Source organism: Triticum aestivum, chromosome 4B (assembly GCF_018294505.1).
Source record: "Triticum aestivum cultivar Chinese Spring chromosome 4B, IWGSC CS RefSeq v2.1, whole genome shotgun sequence".
Taxonomy (NCBI): Eukaryota; Viridiplantae; Streptophyta; class Magnoliopsida; order Poales; family Poaceae; genus Triticum; species Triticum aestivum.
In genome coordinates this window covers 13,463,234-13,483,383 of record NC_057804.1, presented here as the reverse complement: position 1 = coordinate 13,483,383, position 20,150 = coordinate 13,463,234, and the positions used below count along the sequence as shown (strand labels likewise).

The window sequence follows — 20,150 nt, the reverse complement described above, 5'->3', positions numbered from 1 at the left end:
GGCCACCTTCATAATTTTCATACATGTCGCTCTTGATTCATTGCATATCCCGGTACACCGACGGAGGCATTCATATAGAGTCATATTTTGTTCTAGCCTTGAGTTGTAAATCCATAAAAGTGTGATGATCTTCATTATTAGAGCATTGTCTCGGTGAGGAAAGGATGATGAAGACTATGATTCCCCCACAAGTCGGGATGAGACTTCGGACTTTACAAAAAGAAAAAAAAAGAAGAAAAAAGAAAAAAAGAGAAAGGCCAAAAGGAAAAACGGAAAGGCCAAAGAAAAAAAAGAGAAAAAGAAAAAAATGAGAGAAAAAGAGAGAAGGGACAATGCTACTATCTCTTTTTCCACACTCGTGCTTCAAAGTAGCACCATGATCTTCATGATAGAGAGTCTCCTATGTTGTCACTTCATATACTAAGTGGGAATTTTTCATTATAGAACTTGGCTTGTATATTCCAATGATGGGCTCCTCAAAATGCCCTAGGTCTTCGTGAGCAAGCGAGTTGGATGCACACCCACTTAGTTCTTTTTAGTTGAGCTTTCATATATTTATACCTCTAGTGCATCCATTGCATGGCAATCCCTACTCACTCACATCAATATCTATTGATGGGCATCTCCATAGCCTGTTGATACGCCTAGTTGATGTGAGACTATCTTCTCCCTCTTTTTGTCCTCACAACCACCATCTTTTACCACCTTAGTGCTATGTCCATGGCTTACGCTCATGTATTGCGTAAGAGTTGAAAAAAGATGAAGCGTGTTAAAAAGTATGAAAAAATTGCTCGGCTCGTCATCGGGGTTGTGCATGATGGGAGTATTTTGTGTAATGAAAATGAAGCATGGCCTAACTATATGATTTTGTAGGGACAAGCTTTCTTTGGCTATGCTATTTTGATAGGACATGATTATTTGATAGTATGCTTTGAAGCATTATTATTTTTATGTTTTATAAGCTTTTATCTTGAATCATTTGGATCTGAACATTCATGCCACAATAAAGAAAATTACATTGAGAATTATGCTAGGTAGCATTCCACATCAAAAATTCTGTTTTTATCATTTACCTACTCGTGGACGAGCAGGAATTAAGCTTGGGGATGCTTGATACGTCTCCAACGTATCTATAATTTTTTATTGTTCCATGCTATTATATTACCTGTTTTGAATGATTATGGGCTTTATTATACACTTTTATATTAATTTTGGGACTAACCTATTAACCGAAGGCCCAGCCCATATTACTGTTTTATTGCCTGTTTTAGTATTTCGAAGAAAAGGAATATCAAACAGAGTCCAAACGGAATGAAACCTTCGGGAGCGTGATTTTTAGGAAGAATATGATCCGGGAGACTTGGGGTTCACGTCAGAAGATCCTCGAGGAGGCCACAAGATAGGGGGGTGCACCCACCCCCCTAGGCGCACCTACCCTCTCGTGGGCCCCTCGAGGCTCCCCCGACCGACTTCTTTCACCTATATAAGCCTACATACCCTAAAAACATCGAATAAGAAGATAGATCGGGAGTTCCGCCGCTGCAAGCCTCTGTAGCCACCAAAAACCTCTCAGGGGCCCATTCCGGCACCCTGTCGGAGGGGGAACCCATCACCGGTGGCCATCTTCATCATCCCGGCGCTATCCATGACGAGGAGGGAGTAGTTCACCCTCGAGGCTGAGGGTATGTACTAGTAGCTATGTGTTTGATCTCTCTCTCTATCTCGTGTTCTCTCTATGGCACGATCTTGATGTATCGCGAGCTTTGTTATTATAGTTGGATCTTATGATGTTTCTCCCCCTCTACTCTCTTGTAATGGATTGAGTTTTCCCTTTGAAGTTATCTTATCGGATTGAGTCTTTAAGGAATTGAGAACACTTGATGTATGTCTTGTCGTGCTTATCTGTGGTGACAATGGGATATTCACGTGGTCCACTTGATGTATGTTTTGGTGATCAACATGCGGGTTCCGTGACCTTGGGAATCTATGCATAGGGGTTGGCACACGTTTTCGTCTTGACTCTTTGGCAGAAACTTTGGGGCACTCTTTGAAGTACTTTTGTGTTGGTTGAATAGATGAATCTGAGATTGTGTGATGCATATCGTATAATCATGCCCACGGATACTTGCGGTGACAATGGAGTATCTAGGAGACATTAGGGTTTTGGTTGATTTGTGTCTTGAGGTGTTATTCTAGTATGAACTCTATGATAGATTGAGCGGAAAGAACAGCTTCATGTTATTTTACTACGAACTCTTGAATAGATAGAACAGAAAGGATAACTTTGAGGTGGTTTCGTACCCTACCATAATCTCTTTATTTGTTCTCCACTATTAGTGTCTTTGGAGTGACTCTTTGTTGCATGTTGAGGGATTGTTATATGATCTATCTATGTTATTATTGTTGAGAGAACTTGCACTAGTGAAAGTATGAACCTTAGGCCTTGTTTCCTATCATTGCAATACCGTTTACGCTCACTTTTATCATTTCTTACCTTGCTGTTTTTATAATTTCATATTACAAATACCTTTATCTACTATCCATATTGCACTTGTATCACCATCTCTTCGCCGAACTAGTGCACCTATACAATTTGTCATTGTATTGGGTGTGTTGGGGACACAAGAGACTCTTTGTTATTTGGTTGCAGGTTGCTTGAGAGAGACCATCTTCATCCTACGCCTCCTACGGATTGATAAACCTTAGGTCATCCACTTGAGGGAAATTTGCTACTGTCCTACAAACCTGTGCACTTGCAGGCCCAACAGCGTCTACAAGAAGAAGGTTGTGTAGTAGACATCAACGTGTTGGTCATCAACACTCACAGTTTTGGCCCATTCTGGCCCGTTTCATGGATTATTACTCATTGTTTTGGGGTCCCGGAGTGATTTCCACGATTAACCAACCCCTAGGTGTGTTTACGTGTCGGTCATCTACACTCGCGGGTTTTTTCGATTCTGACCCGTTTCATGGACTATTAGTCATCATTTTGGGGTCCCAAAGCGATTTCCATGGTTGTCGAACCCCAAGTTGTGCTTACATGTTGGTCGTCAAGACTCGCTGTTTGGGCCGATTCTGGCCCGCTTCTTGGACTATTACTCAGTTTTGGGGGCCCGAAGTTATTTCCCCGATTGACAAACCCCGGTGTGCGTTTACGTGTTGGTCATAATTTTGGCCGATTCTGGTCCATTTCGTGCACTATATTACTCACCGTTTCGGGGCCCCAAAGTGATGTCCACGATTGACGATCCCCGGGGTGCGTTTATGTGTCTGTTGTCAACACTCATAGTTTTGGCCAATTCTGATCCATTTCATGGACTATTACTCACTGTTTTGGGGGTCATGAAGTGATTTCCATAGTTATTGAACCCCAAGGTGCGCGTACGTGTCGGTCATCAACACTCATAGTTTTGGCCGATTCTGGCCCGTTTCATGGACTATTACTAAATGTTTTCAGGTCCTGGAGTGATTTCCACGATTAACAAACCCCGGGGTGCGTTTACGTGTCGGTCATCAACACTCATAGTTTTGGCCGATTCTGGCCCGTTTCGTGGAGTATTACTTATTGATTTGGGGTCCCGGTGTGATTTCCACGATTAATGAACCCTGGTTGTGTTTATGTGTCGGTCATTAACACTCGTGTGTTTTGTCGATTCTGGCCCGTTTCTTGGACTTTTACTCACCGTTTTCGGGTCCCAAAGCGATTTCCATGGCTGCCGAACCCCAAGATGTGCTTACGTATTGGTTGTCAAGACTCGCAGTTTGGGCCGATTCTGGCCCATTTCTTAGACTATTACTCAGTTTTGGGGGCTCGAAGTGCTTTCCACGATTGATGAACCCTGGTGTGCGTTTACGTGTCGGTCATCAACACACAGTTTTGGCTGATTCTGGCCGTTTCGTGGACTATTACTCACAGTTTTGGTGTCCCAGAGCGATTTTCACGATTGACGATCCCCGAGGTGCGTTTCTGTGTCTGTCGTCAACACTCACAGTTTTGGCCATTTCTGGCCCGTTTCGTGGACTATTACTCACCGTTTTGTGGTCATGAAGCGATTTCCATAGTTGTTGCACCCCAAGTTGTGCTTATGTGTCGGTCACCAATACTCACTGTTTTGGCCGATTCTGGCCCGTTCGATGGACTATTACTCATTGTTTGGGGGTCCTGGATTGATTTCCATGATTAACGAACCCCGGGGGCGCTTACGTGTCGGTCATCAACACTAACAGTTTTGGCCGATTCTGGCCCGTTTCATGGACTATTACTCACTATTTTGGGGTCCTGGAGTGATTTCCACGATTAACGAACCCCGGGTGCGTTTACGTGTCGGTCATCAATACTCATAGTTTTGGCTGATTCTGGCCCATTTCATGGATTATTACTCATTGTTTTGGGGTCCGGGAGTGATTTCCATGATTAACGAACCCCGAGGTGCGTTTACGTGTCGGTCATCTACACTCGCGGTTTTTTTATTCTGATTCGTTTCGTGGACTATTACTCATCGTTTTGGGGTCCCAAAGCGATTTCCATGGTTTTCGAACCCCAAGTTGTGCTTACATGTTGATCGTCAAGAATCGTTGTTTGGGCCGATTCTGGCCCGCTTCTTGCACTATTACTCAGTTTTGGGGGGGCGAAGTGATTTCCACGATTGACAAACCCCGGTGTGCGTTTACGTGTCGGTCATCAACACTCACAATTTTGGCCGATTTTGGTCCATTTCATGCACTATTACTCAGCGTTTTGGGGTCCCAGAGCGATTTCACGATTAACGATCCCCGGGGTGCATTTACATGTCCATCGTCAACACTCATAGTTTTGGCCATTTCTGACCCGTTTCGTGGACTATTACTCACCGTTTTGGGGTCATGAAACGATTTTCATAGTTGTTGGACCCCAAGGTGCGCTTGCATGTCGGTCACCAACACTCACTGATTTGGTCGATTCTGGTTCGTTCCCTGGACTACTACTCACAGTTTGGGGGTCCTGGAGTGATTCCCACAATTAACGAACCCCGGGGTGCGTTTACATGCAGGCCATCAACACTTACAGTTTTGGCAGATTCTGGCCCGTTTCGTGGACTATTACTCACTATTTGGGGTCCTGAGTGATTTCCACGATTAACGAACCCCGGGTGCGTTTACGTGTCGGTCATCAACACTCATAGTTTTGGCCGATTCTGGCCCATTTCATGGATTATTACTCATTGTTTTGGGGTCCCGGAGTGATTTCCACGATTAACGAACACCTAGGTGCGTTTACGTGTTGGTCATCTACACTGGCGGTTTTTTCGATTCTGACCCGTTTCATGGACTATTAGTCATCATTTTGGTGTTCCAAAGCGATTTCCATGGCCGTCGAACCCCTAGTTGTGCTTACATGTTGGTCGTCAAGACTCGTTGTTTGGGCCGATTTTGGCCCGCTTCTTGGACTATTACTCAGTTTTGGGGGCCCGAAGTGATTTCCACGATTGACAAACCCCGGTGTGCGTTTACGTGTTGGTTATCAATACTCATAATTTTGGCTGATTCTGGTCCGTTTCGTGCACTATTACTCAGCGTTTTGGGGTCCCAGAGCGATTTCCACGATTGACGATCCCGTTTTGGGGTCGTCAACACTCATAGTTTTGGCCATTTCTGACCCGTTTCGTGGACTATTACTCACCGTTTTGGGGTCATGAAACGATTTCCATAGTTGTTGGACCCCAAGGTGCGCTTGCGTGTCGGTCACAAACACTCACTGTTTTGGCCGATTCTGACCCATTTCCTGGACTATTACTCACTCTTTTGTGTTCCTGGAGTGATTTCCACGATTAAGGAATCCCGGGGTGCGTTTACGTGTCGGTCATCAACACTTACAGTTTTGGCCGATTCTGGCCCGTTACGTGCACTATTACTCACTCTTTTAGTGTCATGGAGTGATTTCCACGATTAACGAACCCCGGGGTGCATTTACGTGTCGGTCATCAACACTCACAGTTTTGACCGATTTTGGCCCGTTTCAAGGACTCACTATTTTGGCGTCCTAGAGTGATTTCCACGATTAACGAACCCCGGGATGCGTTTATGTGTCGGTCATCAACAATCACTATTTTGGCCAATTCTGGCACGTTTCATGGACTATTACTCATTGTTTTATGGTCCCGGAGTGATTTCCATGATTAACGAACCCCTGGGTGCGTTTACGTGTCGGTTATCAACACTCGCGGTTTTTGTCGGTTCTGACCTGTTTCATGGACAACTCGTCGTTTTGGGTCCTAAAGTGATTTCCATTGTTGTCAAACCCCAAGTTGTGATTATGTGTTGGTCGTCAAGACTCGCAGTTTGGGCCGATTCTCGCCCGTTTCTTCGACTATTACTTAATTTTGGGGGCCGGAAGTGATTCCCACGATTGATGAACCCCGATGTGCGTTTACGTGTCGGTCATCAACACTCAAAATTTTCGCTGATTCTGGTCCGTTTCGTGCACTATTCCTTAGCGTTTTGGGGTCCTAGAGCGATTTTCACAATTGATGATCCCCGGGGTGCGTTTACGTGTCCGTCGTGAACACTCATAGTTTTGTCCAATTGTGACCCGTTTCGTGGACTATTACTCGCCTTTTTGGGGCCCCGAAGCGATTTCCATAGTTGTTGAACCCCAAGGTGCGCTTACGTGTCGATCATCAACACTTGCAATTTTAGCCGATTTTGGCCCATTTCTTGGACATTACTCACTGTTTTGGGGTCCCGGAGTCATTTCCATGATTGACGAACCCTGGGGTGCGTTTACGTGTTGGTCATCAACACTCGCGGTTTTTGTTGATTCTGGCTCATTTCATGGACTATTACTCACCGTTTTGGGGTCCCAAAGCGTTTTCTATGGTCGTCAAACCCCGAGGTACGCTTAAAAGTTGGTCATCGACAAACGCCATTTGGGCCGATTCTAGCCCGTTTCCTGGACTATTACTCAGTTTGGATGCGTTTACGTGTCGGTCATCAACACTCGCGGTTTTTGTCGATTCTGACCCATTTCGTGGACTATTACTCACTGTTTTAGGGTCCCAAATCGATTTCCATGATTGCCTAACCCCAAATTGTGCTTACGTGTTGGTCATCAAGACTCATAGTTTGGGCCGATTCTGGCCCGTTTCTTGGACTATTACTCAGTTTTGGGGGCCCGAAATGATTTCCACGATTGACGAACCCCGGTGTGCAATTACGTGTCGGTCATCAACACTCACAATTTTGCCGATTTTGGTTTGTTTCATGAACTATTACTCAACATTTTGGGGTCCCAGAGCGATTTTTACGATTGACGATCCCCGGGGTGCGTTTGCATGTCCGTCGTCAACACTCATAGTTTTGGCCAATTCTAACTCGTTTCGTGGACTATTACTCACCGTTTTGGGGCCTCGAAGCGGTTTTCATAGTTATTGAACCCCAAGGTGCGCTTATGTGTCGGTCATCAACACTCACAGTTTTGGCCGATTCTGGCCCGTTTCTTGGACTATTACTCACTGTTTTGGGGTCCCGGAGTCATTTCCACGATTGACGAACCCCGGGGTGGGTTTACGTGTTGGTCATCAATATTCATTGTTTTGGGGTCCCAAAGTGACTTCCACAGTTAACGAACCCCTGGGTGCGTTTACGTGTCGGTCATCGACACTCGCGGTTTTTTTCGAGTCTGTTCCATTTCATGGACTATTACTCACCGTTTTGAGGTCCCAAAGTGATTTCCATGGTTGTCGAACCCCAAGTTGTGCTTACATGTTAGTGGTCAAGACTCGCAATTTGGGCCGATTCTGGCCCGCTTCTTGGACTATTATTCAATTTTTGGGGCCCGAAGTGATTTCCCCGGTTGACAAACACCAATGTGCGTTTACGTGTCGTCATCTACACTCACAATTTTTGCCGATTCTAGTTTGTTCCGCACACTATTACTCAGCATTTTACGGTCCGAGAGCGATTTTCACGATTGATGATCCCCGTGGTGCGTTTACGTGTCCGTCGTCAACACTCACAGTTTTGGCCATTTCTGACCCGTTTTGTGGACAATTACTCACCGTTTTCGGGTCATGAAGCGATTTCCATAGTTGTTGCACCCCAAGATGCACTTACGTGTCGGTCACCATCACTCACTGTTTTTGCCAATTTTGGCCCGTTTTATGGACTATTACTCACTGTTTTGGGGTCCTTGGGTGATTTCCATAATTAACGAACCCCAAGGTGCGCTTACGTGTCGGTGATCAACACTCACATTTTGGGCCGACTCTGGCCCGTTTCATGGACAATTACTCATTGTTTTGGGGTCCTGGAGTGATTTCCATGATTAACGAACCCCGGGGTACATTTACGTGTCGGTCATCAACACTCATAATTTTGGCCGATTCTAACCCGTTTCGTGGACTATTACTCATTGTTTTGGGGTCCCGGAGTGACTTCCACGATTAACGAACCCCTGGGCGCGTTTACGTGTCGACCATCTACACTCGCGTTTTTTCGATTCTGACCCGTTTCATGGACTATTACTCATCGTTTTGGGGTCCCAAAGCGATTTCCATGGCTGTCGAACCCCAAGTTGTGCTTACGTGTTGGTCGTCAAGACTCGCAGTTTGGGCCGATTCTGGCCCGCTTCTTGGATTATTACTCAGTTTTGGTGGCCCAAAGTGATTTTCACGATTGACAAACCCCGGTGTGCATTACGTGTCGGTCATTAACACTCACAATTTTGGCCGATTCTGGTCCGTTTCGTGCCCTATTACTCGCCGTTTTGGGGTCCTGGAGTTATTTCCATGATTAACGAACCCCGGGGTGCGTTTACTTGTCGGTCATCAACACTTGCAGTTTTGGCCGATTCTGGCCCGTTTCGTGGACTCTTACTAACTGTTTTGGGGTCTTGGAGTGATTTCCACAATTAACGAACCCTGCGTGCGTTTACGTGTCGGTCATCAACACTAACAGTTTTGACCAATTCTGGCCCGTTTCAAGGACTCACTGTTGTGGAGTCCTGGAGTGATTTCCACGATTAACAAACTCCGGGGTGCGTTTCATGTCGGTCATCAACACCCACAATTTTGGCCGATTCTTGCCCGTTTCGTGGACTATTACTCATTGTTTATGGGTCCCGGAGTGATTTCCACGATTAACGAACCCCTGGGTGTGTTTACATGTCGGCCATCAATACTCGCGGTTTTGTCGATTCTGACCCGTGTCGCGGACAACTCACCATTTTGGGGTCCCAAAGCGATTTCCATGGTTGTCGAACCCAAAGTTGTGCTTATGTGTTGGTCGTAAAGACTCGTGTTTGGGCCGAATTGATTTCCTCGGTGGACGAACCCTGGTGTGCGTTTACGTGTCGGTCATCAACACTCACAATTTTGGCCGATTCTGGTCCGTTTCGTGCACAATTACTCAACGTTTTGGGGATCTTGAGCGATTTTCACGATTGACGATCCCCGGGGTGCGTTTACGTGTCCGTCGTCAACGCTCATAGTTTTGGCCAGTTCTGACCTGTTTCGTAGACTATTACTCACTGTTTTGGGGCCCAAAGCGATTTCCATAGTTCTTGAACCCCAAGGTGGGCTTACGCGTCGGTCATCAACACTCGCAGTTTTGGCCGATTCTGGCCCGTTGCTTGGACTATTACTCACTGTTTTGGGGTCCTGGAGTCATTTCCATGATTGACGAACCCCGGAGTGTGTTTACGTGTTGGTCACCAACACTCGTGGTTTTTGTCGATTCTGACCCGTTTCGTGGACTATTACTCACCGTTTTGGGGTCCCGAAGTGTTTTCTATGATTGTCAAACCCCAAGGTGGGCTTACGTGTCGGTCATCAACAATCATAGTTTGGGCCAATTCTGGCCTGTTTCTTGGACTATTACTCAGTTTTGTGGTCTCGGAGTGATTTCCACGATGGATGAACCTCGGGGTGCGTTTACGTGTCGGTCGTCAACACTCATAATTTTGGTCGATTCTGGTCTGTTCATGCACTATTACTCACTGTCTTGGGGTCCCAAAGCGATTTCCATGATTGACGATCCCCGGAGTGTGTTTATGTGTCCGTCGTCAACACTCATTGTTTTGGCCAATTCTGACCCATTTTGTGGACTATTACTCACCGTTTTGGGATCATGAAGTGATTTTCGTAGTTGTTGAACCCCAAGGTGCGCTTACATGTCGGTTATCAACACTCACAGTTTTGGCCGATTCTGGCCCATTTCGTGGACTATTGCTCACTATTTTGGGGTCCCGGAGTGATATGCACGATTAACGAACCCCGGTGTGCGTTTGCGTGCCGGTCATCAACACTCATAGTCTTGACCGATTCTGGCCCATTTCATGGACTATTAAGTGTACGCCTAATATTATTCGGCTTGAATATCAAAGATTTGTCAGATTTCATGCATAAGTTATCTTCTTCGCCCCCTCAACTTTAATTAGCCCCTTCCACAATCTTCATCGAGCTCCCCCACTAGTTGTGAGCCTCTATACGCCTGCGGATAGTGACTTGGCGAGCCTCTGGTGGCAGTTCTCAGCGGCGTGGCACTGTGGAGGCTCGGCGTCTGATGCACGAAGATGGACACGCACAGGAGGAGGAAGCTGTCTGGCATCATGGTGGCGTTGATGACATAGAGGCCTGGCAAGGTTGGTGCATCAGTTATGCTCTGAGGATGGACCGAGGGAAGATGGAGGTGACGGCCCTTGCAGTGTGCGGTGCTCACTGGGAGTGTGCCAGACTGGTGTGGGACTCAATCCAGGTAGTGGCTTGGATGGGACACCTGGCTTTAGATGTTAGATTTTTGGTGTGATGTCTGTTTGGTATTAGGCCTGGACATTCGACACGCGTTCATCAAGGGGATAGGAGTAGCAACGGTGTTGCCAAGATGGTGGCTTCAGGCTTATTGATGTATCACCTTGTATGGTTTTTGTGAATAATTAATAATATGGCTGCATGCATCGTCCAGATGCAGAGGCCGGGGGTACATCCTCCTTTTCTAAAAAAATGTAAACGCATGCACATAGATCATTTTGACCAAACATAGTTTAGTGCACACAAATGCAAATCGTTCGTACTTAATAATACAAAATCCAAACATAGTTCAAACATAAATATTATCCATAGTGCAAAATTGATAAATTAAAAGAAAAATTTACTGATTTTCAGTGTGGACCCACATGTGCTCCACAAGATAATCCAAAGGTTGCATATGCACCAGTTGTTGATGCATCTCCAGAAAGTTGAAAATGCTCTCTGCCTCTTGTTTCGGGAGGCGGACTTCAACACCGGGCTTCTCGAAAGATGCCCCTTCACCCTCATCCTCGATAATCATGTTGTGCAATATTACACAACATATCATGAGCTGCCAAAGTGTCTTCGGTTCCCACATCATTGTAGCTCCACACAATACCCCAACGAGCTTGGAGCACTCCAACTGTCCTTTCCACATCCTTCCTAGCTGCCTATTGCAAAGCGGATTTGTTTGTTGCCTTGGGGATTAGATATGGTCTTCACAAACGCTGCCCTAGATACCATTGGCAAGCTAGTACCCCATGGTGTAGTTTTGCCCGTTGATAGGATAGTTGCACAGTGGAGCTTCCCCATCACAGGATTTATGAAGGATGCTTCACACGCTGTCTGGTGGGTTCAGGGTCGGGCGGTCTCGGGTCTCGCAGTGCTGGTGCGTTCTGGAATGTTGTAGTGGTATATATCATTCCCGCATCATATACTGGTATACAATTTAATACTATATCCCTGATAGAAGTACCTAGGTATGAAAGTGGAAACTCCATGTCTTTCTTTCCCCTCTTGCAAGGGATTAGGGCAAAGCCTTTCTTCCCTCGATCTCTATCGATGAACATGTGGATTCGTCTTTCCTTTGCATGTTGCTCCGGTGACTGATGGCGGTGAGGGGAATCCTGGTGCCTTGCCTTCGTCTAGCAGATAGGTTAGGGTTTTAATCCTCGCAGGGGTGCTCGAACAGATGGTGGTGCTTCTTCTTCGAGCCAGTCTTTCGGTATTTGAGCTTCCTCAAGTTCATCTGTTAGGACAGATGAGACATAGCTCCAGCGTAGATTCCTGCAGCTCCTTGGGGTGGTAAGGTAAGGGTTTCTCATCGTGCGTATGCAACAACAAGATTTGATGTATGGTTCTTCCGACCGATTCAAGTGTTCAACAACGACAACTGCGCCTCTGGGGTGCTGGTCCTTAAGGATGTGTGCACGAAGACTTTTCGGCTGTCATCGACAAGGACAACCCTACTTTGACGGTGATAGTGGTCATTCGGTGGTCTAGAGTCTTCGATGTCATTTTTATTATATATTTAAGGATTATTGCACTTCTAGTGAAGTTTTATAATAGATCAAGTAGCAAAAAATGAACTTGCAAAATTTAGATAAGATATGTTTTTACATGCAAATCGGCATACAAATGTTGTGTCGCTACAACTGTTGTGTCATCGTCTTCACTGCACCTGAACATGTGAACCCCTTCCTCTCCTCCCTCATGACGTCCTGACCACCCGTGGTGTTCGCGTCTCTGGCAAGATCCTGTAGAGCCCTTGACGGGGGCGTCCCTGTCTCCAGCCCGAGTGTTGTTTGATAATCAGTTCAAATTTTAAGTCATGAATATGTAATAAAAGTCATGAATATTTACAAAATGAACATTTTCTAGAATTCACTAACATTGATTTTGAATTCATGAACATTTCTAAAGTTTGTGAACATTTTTAAATCTCTGAAAATTTTCATATTCATGGACCTTTTTATATCTATGGTTTTTAAAAAAATCGTGAATGTTTTTTAAAGATTTTTTAATTCACAACATTTTTAAATGGGAAACATTATTAATATGCCAGCTGATCATAGATTGCGCTTCCGTCAGGCGCTGCACCGTTCGATCGCTTCATCGCGATTTCACGCCACGCTGGAAGTGTTCACACGGAAGCGTGCAGGTGCGTGGCCCCCTGCGGGTCCATTGTTTGATTATTTCCATATACGGTGCGACTCTGACTTAGAGCCTTTCACGTCCGCCGTCTTGCTGGGATGCCACGCGTCCCACGGGATGGACCTGACTTCCCACAATTTCTCCTTTCTGCAACGAGATCTCTGTGGTAAAAAACAGTAACAAAACCTTTGTTACAAAAATAATTAATTGCAGCAAGGCATGTGTTGTACAAAGTACTGTAACATGATCTCCGTTGCCAAAAAAAAGTTGCAATATGACCCCCGCTGCAAAAAAATTGTAACAATGTCTCTGTTACAAACAAAAATTTGCAACTTTACCTATTTTTTCAAAAAATTCTGCAACATGACCCGTGTTGCAGAAAATTACCGCAAAATGACCTTTGTTGCAATGGTAGAGGATAATGCTTGGCCACTCAATTCGTCAGGTCCATGTCTCGGATGCGCAGCCGTGAGATACGACCTTCCGTCGCATGTGCAGCCGTCAGATACGAGCTTGATCAGCCGACGCAGAAGGACCTTCACCACTAGACGCAGAAGTCCTTCTGCAACAACACCCATGTTGCAGAAGTCGTTCCGCAAGAACACCCATGTTGCAAAAAGTTTATGACAAAAAAATTCTGCAACATCATTTGTGTTGCAGAAGTCCTTCCACAACAATACTCATGTAGGCAAAAAGTTGAGACAATAAAAATCTGCAACATTATATGTGTTGCGAACGTCCTTTCGCAACGACACTTATGTTTTAAAAGAGTTCAGACAAAAAAAATGCAACAGAACCTTTGTTGCAAATGTTTCTGCAACAAGAGGTCTGTTGCAATGGTGAGGAAGGAGCCGTGCCACCGGATGGCCCCGATCAAATGGATGCGAAGGCGGCGGATCTTTTTTAAAATACATGAAATTCTTTTTATATAATGAAGTTCTGCAAATAAAAAAGATGGTAGCCATTTTTTTCTAAGCTAGCGATAAACCAGGTGGGAAAAAATTAAGCAAGCGAGCGAAGCAGGGAGCCAAGCTGAGCGAGCGATTGCTTCACGAGCCGGCCCATATAAGCTTATAGCAGTAATTCCACTGTATCATCGTGGAATAAAAATCCGAAGGCTCACACAACCACCGCCCGGTGACATCAAAGCTGAAACGTGTAATGATAGTAGAACCACGTACCTAGCAATTAGGCCCCTCCCACTCATAACAAATATCGTCTCCAACATGATATACAAGTAAAAGAAACATCTGTTGGAACATGATTAAACCCAACCCAACCATAATAATTGATAGGGAGAAAAATAGTCAATCCCATAAATGATCAAGCTATAAAAGGCGCGGCGAAGCAACAAGTCATGAACTTGCCGCTTATGGCCATAGTTACCCCCCCCCCCCCCCCCCCCCCCCCGCCGAAACGCGGTGTGGTTGTACTCGGGGTTAGACTTTATTGTAAACTTGGGCATGTACAATGGTTGATAAGACAGTCTTATCTTAAGTCTTGCATGTAATTTAAAGATGATAAAAAAGTATGTCTACAATGAGTTATATATTAGTCTTATCTTCAATAACTAGTTATTTCTTAAAACACGGTGAGACAAATTGTGCTAAGAGATCATCTCTTATTTTCTTTTAAATAAGATAAGACAAGTCTTTTCTTATGATTTCTCTCTCCTCCACCTCATCATTTATCCTACGTGGCACTGCTAAGATAGCACCATTGTACATGTCCTAAGAATTTCCTTTACCCCCGAAAAAAAAACAAGTCAAGTCGATCAGGAAGGAAGCGAGTGGATATCCCACGCTGGAAGGAGGTAGTAACCAGCACTGTTGATGCGCCAGCCATAGCATACATCGAGTCGAGACCCGTCCATCTCTCTCACTGCTGGTGATTTAACAGGTCACGCATCATGATGGTGGAGAGATCATGTCTCTGTTACTTGAGCTCTACCCAAAGAATGCCCTTTTTTCCATTGTAAAAAAAGATGGGACTGTGTCCGGCTGGCCGGCTGGGGTCCTACTGCGAAAACATGTGTTTACTACATCAAGGAGAGATGGTAAAAGGATTGCTAATACAGGAACCAATATTACATTTGGTTGGGAAGTTGACTGGGTAAAAACAGAATTTCCTCACTTCTGAATTACCTATGCTGCCCCAGTCCAATTGCAATCTCTTCACTGTAGTCTTGTGGTCTTTGATATTGCAAGGATTGATACCAGGGAGATCTTCAAGAGATTTTATTGTATTTCTCAGTCGTGAGAGTTAGGGCCTGTTTGGAACTGCTCCACTTCACCAAAATCAGTTCTGATTCACAAAGTCACTTTGGAGCAGTCTCATTCAGAAGTTATAGCACTATCAAAGAAAATGTTTGGCCTCCATCTAGCTCCAGCTTCAAAAATGAGAAATCTGGTAGAAAGGATCTATTTGATTGGTTGAGGGGTGAGAAACGAAGGGGTATCCACAGAAACCCTTGAAGAGCTTCATAAAAAATTGGGAGCTGCACCCTAGATTCTAGTTTTTTTGCGGAGCGGCATAACGTGAAGCTACCCTGGCTATTACCATGTAATTTATTACATCCTAGATCTTACATTTTGATATAGAGCGAGTACATGCTAACTATAGTTACAGAATTACACATAGACAGCATGCAGCAGGCTGGACAATAACATAGGCAATTTAGATACTTGACATGTTCAATTTTTAGATAAACAAAACCTACACATTATATTGTTTGAGCAAAAGAAACATGAAATGGTAGCTGAATTCAAACGGGCATTATACGACGATACAGATAAGCATCAGTTCAAAATGTGCATAAGGATATGTCAGACCCGCTTACAATCCAGATCTTTCGCCGCCAAGTCTGAACACCAAGAGAGTAACCAAGGAAAACATGCTACACAACCAACATTCCTGACAAAATCGAAGTAATACAGGTGAAGCGCAACACTTCAAAACCTCCAAGACCAAAATGGCACAAGTGGCAGGAAGTGGTTGCCAAGGTTTTGCTAATCACACCTCAAAGCCTTCAGACCAAAACGGCCTCTCAGATGGCAGTTTGTTGCCAGGGTTTGCTTCTGTGCTTAATTCTTGCCCCGGCCGCCGCGCTTCGGTGGCACAACAGTCCACCCATCAGCGTCAGGGGCAGGCTTGGGAGGCTTTGGCTCATCCACCGACATATCATCTGCGCTGGCTGGTTCATCGCCGTCGTCATCGTCCGAGCTATCATCCGAGCTATCATCGCCTTCATCAGTTACCATCTGTTCATGAGAAGAAAATCAATTATAGCTGCAGGGGGGCTATATTTTGAACTTGACCAATTTCCAGCAGAAGGCTGCCCTCGAAGTTTGAAGTATACCGAAACAAATTAGAAGTTGCTCAACAAGGAGAGAATATGAAGAGACAAATATTAATAAGAAATACAAAATCAAGTTGTGGTTTTTTCTGCTGACTATTATCTCGCCAAATATTCAGCATTTTGTCTTAAGCTGACGTGTAACATTATTTCCAGCTATTCACACATTTATCTGATATGTATATGGAACAAACAGGACCACAATGAGGGGAGAAATACACAAAACTGAGTCGAAGCAACCAGTAAACCCAATCGGTTAGCTTGTGCACTGCCGATACTGTCAGCAGTTCAGGAATCTCCACGAAATCAGTGGTGATGAAAGGGAAGTGCATATACATGGTTCCCAACATATAAATATATCTCAAAATAGCACTGATTTCCAATTCTAATTAGAAGACAACGTTAAGATCCCCATGGTAAAGCAAACACACTGAATCTAGCATTCTCTAATTATTCCCCAATGAAGCAAAATACAATCATGTCAAGAACGCCACGTAGTAATGAAGTAATAAGTCAATTTATCAATAGGGATTTAGAACTGAACTTCGTAGAATATTGTTGAATGAAGTTGCAGCATTAGTGAGCTCAAATGTGACAAGAGAGGCAGCAGAAATTACATAGCAAGAAAAAAGAGCACTTACCATTCTACTTTGGGAAACAGCATTTCCTTGAGCACGTGTGTTCCTTAGCTTCTCAATCGACGAATAGTTGTTTTGCAGGCATTCTTCATGCATAATCAATACTTGTTCAGCAACCTGTTTACCACAAAGAGCATTGAATTAATAAACACACATGGTGCCATGTACAAGCAAAGCAAATAAACTGAAAGAAGCAGTACATTCCGACTTAGATTTTCTGCTACATAAGCATGGCGATGGGGAGGGTTGGTCCATCGCCGCGCTTAACAGTCCTGTAAAATAGCAAACGAAGGGCCACAGTAGCAACCCTCAAGTACAATTGGTGAATTGGGCCAAGCAACTAAAGGTCCTTTGATCAACATGCGGTGCCTCAGATATTCGCACAGAGGATAGCCTCAAAGATTCTTAAAATCTAAGTCCTCACCACAATCCTCCTGATGTCTGACATTGGTGTTCCACAGCCATTTCTCCAGCCGGTGGCCTCCAGTTCACATTTGCTGCTCCGTCGCTGCTTTGATCCCCCCCCCCCCCACCAGAGCGATGACCATGTCTCCATTCTCTCGAAAGGTCACCAAGGTGTATTGTGAACTGTCAGGAAAACTTGCCGAATGTGGTGTATCAATTACTTCTTCCCTGTTGTGTCACTTGCCTCTAGATTTTGATTTGAACAAGTGTGATAATAATATAACTAGTTCTTGATACACACGTGCAATGTGATGGCTGGTGTAGATACTAGAACAGAAAGAGAGAAGAGAAAATGGAGTGGGAGCTACCGAGAGTTGGTTCAGTAAACAGCAGCCATGCCTTTTAAATTTTGTTTACGTTTTTTATTTTCCTGCACTTGTAGTGTGAATTGGAAGGTCTTACCATCTTGATTCATTTCAAATGGCCTCTCTTCTGTTTCAAGCTAACAGCAGTATGGGCCATATGACCCAATGGCTCACTGGTACCACAAGAGGGACGCCACATAGGCCAACCCATTGTCCTAAACTTGCCCCATGGTTACCAAGGGACAGGTGCTGTCAGTCCATATTTACTACGGACATTAATACTAAATCAAGTCCCAGCCTACTTTTGCAATAAGAAATTGTAAGATACCTATTGCTGGCACTAAACATGAAGGAAACAACAAATAATTACCTCCCCAACACTTCCATCCTCAAAGTCAGCATTGAAGGATTCGGATATGCTGTCAAACATCATCTCCTCCAAGTCATCATAATAATATGGACCTGGAAAATAAACCTAAAGAATATTACATGCCAACCCAGACGTGTAGAATGAGTGGAGCGGATAAAATCAAACGTAGTAGAAATAAGTCAGCCATGCCAAAATCACATTTTGGACCAATTATACTAGTAGATGAAAAAAAAGAGTAAGCCGTAACGTCCTAAAATAAACAGAGAGTGCAAGAGATGTTGGGATTTTCAGTAGTAACTGGAATCCACTGTCAATCTTAACTAAACATAAGCTTGTGAATAAATATAATGCTCTGCTTTGGACAATTCCCCTGTTACATAAGGCCACGCTTTGGACAATTCCCCTGTTGGTTAAATCAAGCTCCGGTACATCAACCCCAAACCAAATTGTTTCACCGATCATACTATGGACATGTCAGATTGTGAAAGCCCATGAAAACTCTGATGAATCGAAGCTGTCACGGGGCCAAGGAACGCAAATCCTCTCTGGGAGATTGGAGCAATTTGAGGACCTATAAGACGCAATCAAAGGGGGGTGCTGAAGGGGACGGATGAGTGGGCACCTTTGGAGGTGGTGAAGAAGGCGAGGACGTCGGCGGCGAGCCGGTCGGCCTTGGCGCGGGAGTCGCGGCCGCCCCACCCGTTCTCCACCGCCATCTGCAGCGCCGTCCACCGCATGAACACCAGCCCGACGCCCTCCTGGAGCGCCGCGGCCGCCTGCGGCGAGAGCCCCCCGCCGCCGCTGGTGGATGCCGACATGCTGCGGGAGCTCTAGGAAGAAGAAGGCTACGGCTTTGGTGGCCTTTCGGGGCGTTCGGGTTGGGCGGGCGCGAGATGCGGCGGACGACGAGCAGAGCGTCCTCCTCCGGCGTCACTTCCTGCTCCGTTCCTCGGCGGCGTGGAGGCGCTGGTGGAGGCGAGAGACTGAAAACCTAGCAGGGGGGTAGGATTAGGGTTCGGTTGGAGTTATAGGCCGGGATTCTACTTGGGCCGGGCCTCACTTAAAATTAGCAAAAAAACATTTTTCTACAACACAAAAAAGTTGATTTTTTTGTAAACACACAGACATGTATATTATGTATCTGCAAAATTTCATATCATTCTACTTTCACACGTGACATACAAAAATAAATGACACGTACTCCCTCCGTCCCAAATTTCTTGTCTTAGATTTGTCTAGACACGGTTGTATCTAACACTAAAACGTAACTAGATACATCCGTATTTAGACAAATCTAAGACAAGAATTTTGAGACGGATGGAGTATGTATTTTCGAATGAGCTTCTTTTTTTTTGTTATTGGGCCGGAATTTTGTTATTTTTGTACAGCTTACAAATTACAATTTGTCAAAAAAAAATGGATTCATAGTGGATACATACAAGTTTCTACAGAATTGTTTTTGAGTTTTTTGAAACGTTTAGATATGTTTTTTTATTACAGCTTCGCACTCCTCACTAAGGGCCTATTTGGATTGTAGGATTTGAATACTAAGGATATTTTTTTCCTACGAAAGCCATTTGGATCGTAGGATTTGATTCAAAGGATTTCTGTAGGAGTTTTGAAGAATTGAAATTCTTAGGCCTCCTTTGGCGTGTAGGAATTCTACAGGATGAGGTTTTCAAAGGAAAAGTTCCTTTGGAGCATTTCGGTTTGTAGGAATGAATTCTTATTCCTGTGTAGTATAGGAACCACCCATTCACATTTTAAAGGAAAAAAATTAGCCTAGACTCAATGAAAAAATCCTTATTCTCCGCATCAAATGACTTCTCTTTTTATATAGAAATTGTGATACATGTCATCTCAATTTCTATGATGTCCCTATCCTATGAACCAAATGAGACCTAACTAATTTTATCTACGTTGGTCGTTTGATTCGTAAGATTGTTCCATAATATTTTTTTTCTTATGGGATCCTTTGTACTACATTCCATAAAGATCAACTCAAACCTCGAGAAAAAAACCTTTGTTTTTTCCGTGATGCAATAAAACAAACAAAAATCCTATAGGATTTAAGTGGGCATGACATTGTGGCCCTATGTT

General features: G+C 44.5%; 1 protein-coding gene across 1 annotated transcript; it reads right to left on the bottom strand.

Annotated features, from left to right (window-relative positions):
* Positions 1-15,676: 15,676 nt before the first annotated feature.
* On the bottom strand, positions 15,677-19,056 carry LOC123090586 (pre-rRNA-processing protein TSR2). Its single transcript, XM_044511903.1, has 4 exons — positions 18,673-19,056; positions 18,051-18,142; positions 16,914-17,027; positions 15,677-16,177 (listed from the first exon to the last, which is right to left on the bottom strand). The coding sequence occupies exons 1-4, from the start codon at positions 18,866-18,868 to the stop codon at positions 16,001-16,003; spliced, it is 579 nt and encodes a 192-aa protein (XP_044367838.1). The 5' UTR covers positions 18,869-19,056; the 3' UTR covers positions 15,677-16,000.
* Positions 19,057-20,150: the final 1,094 nt, after the last annotated feature.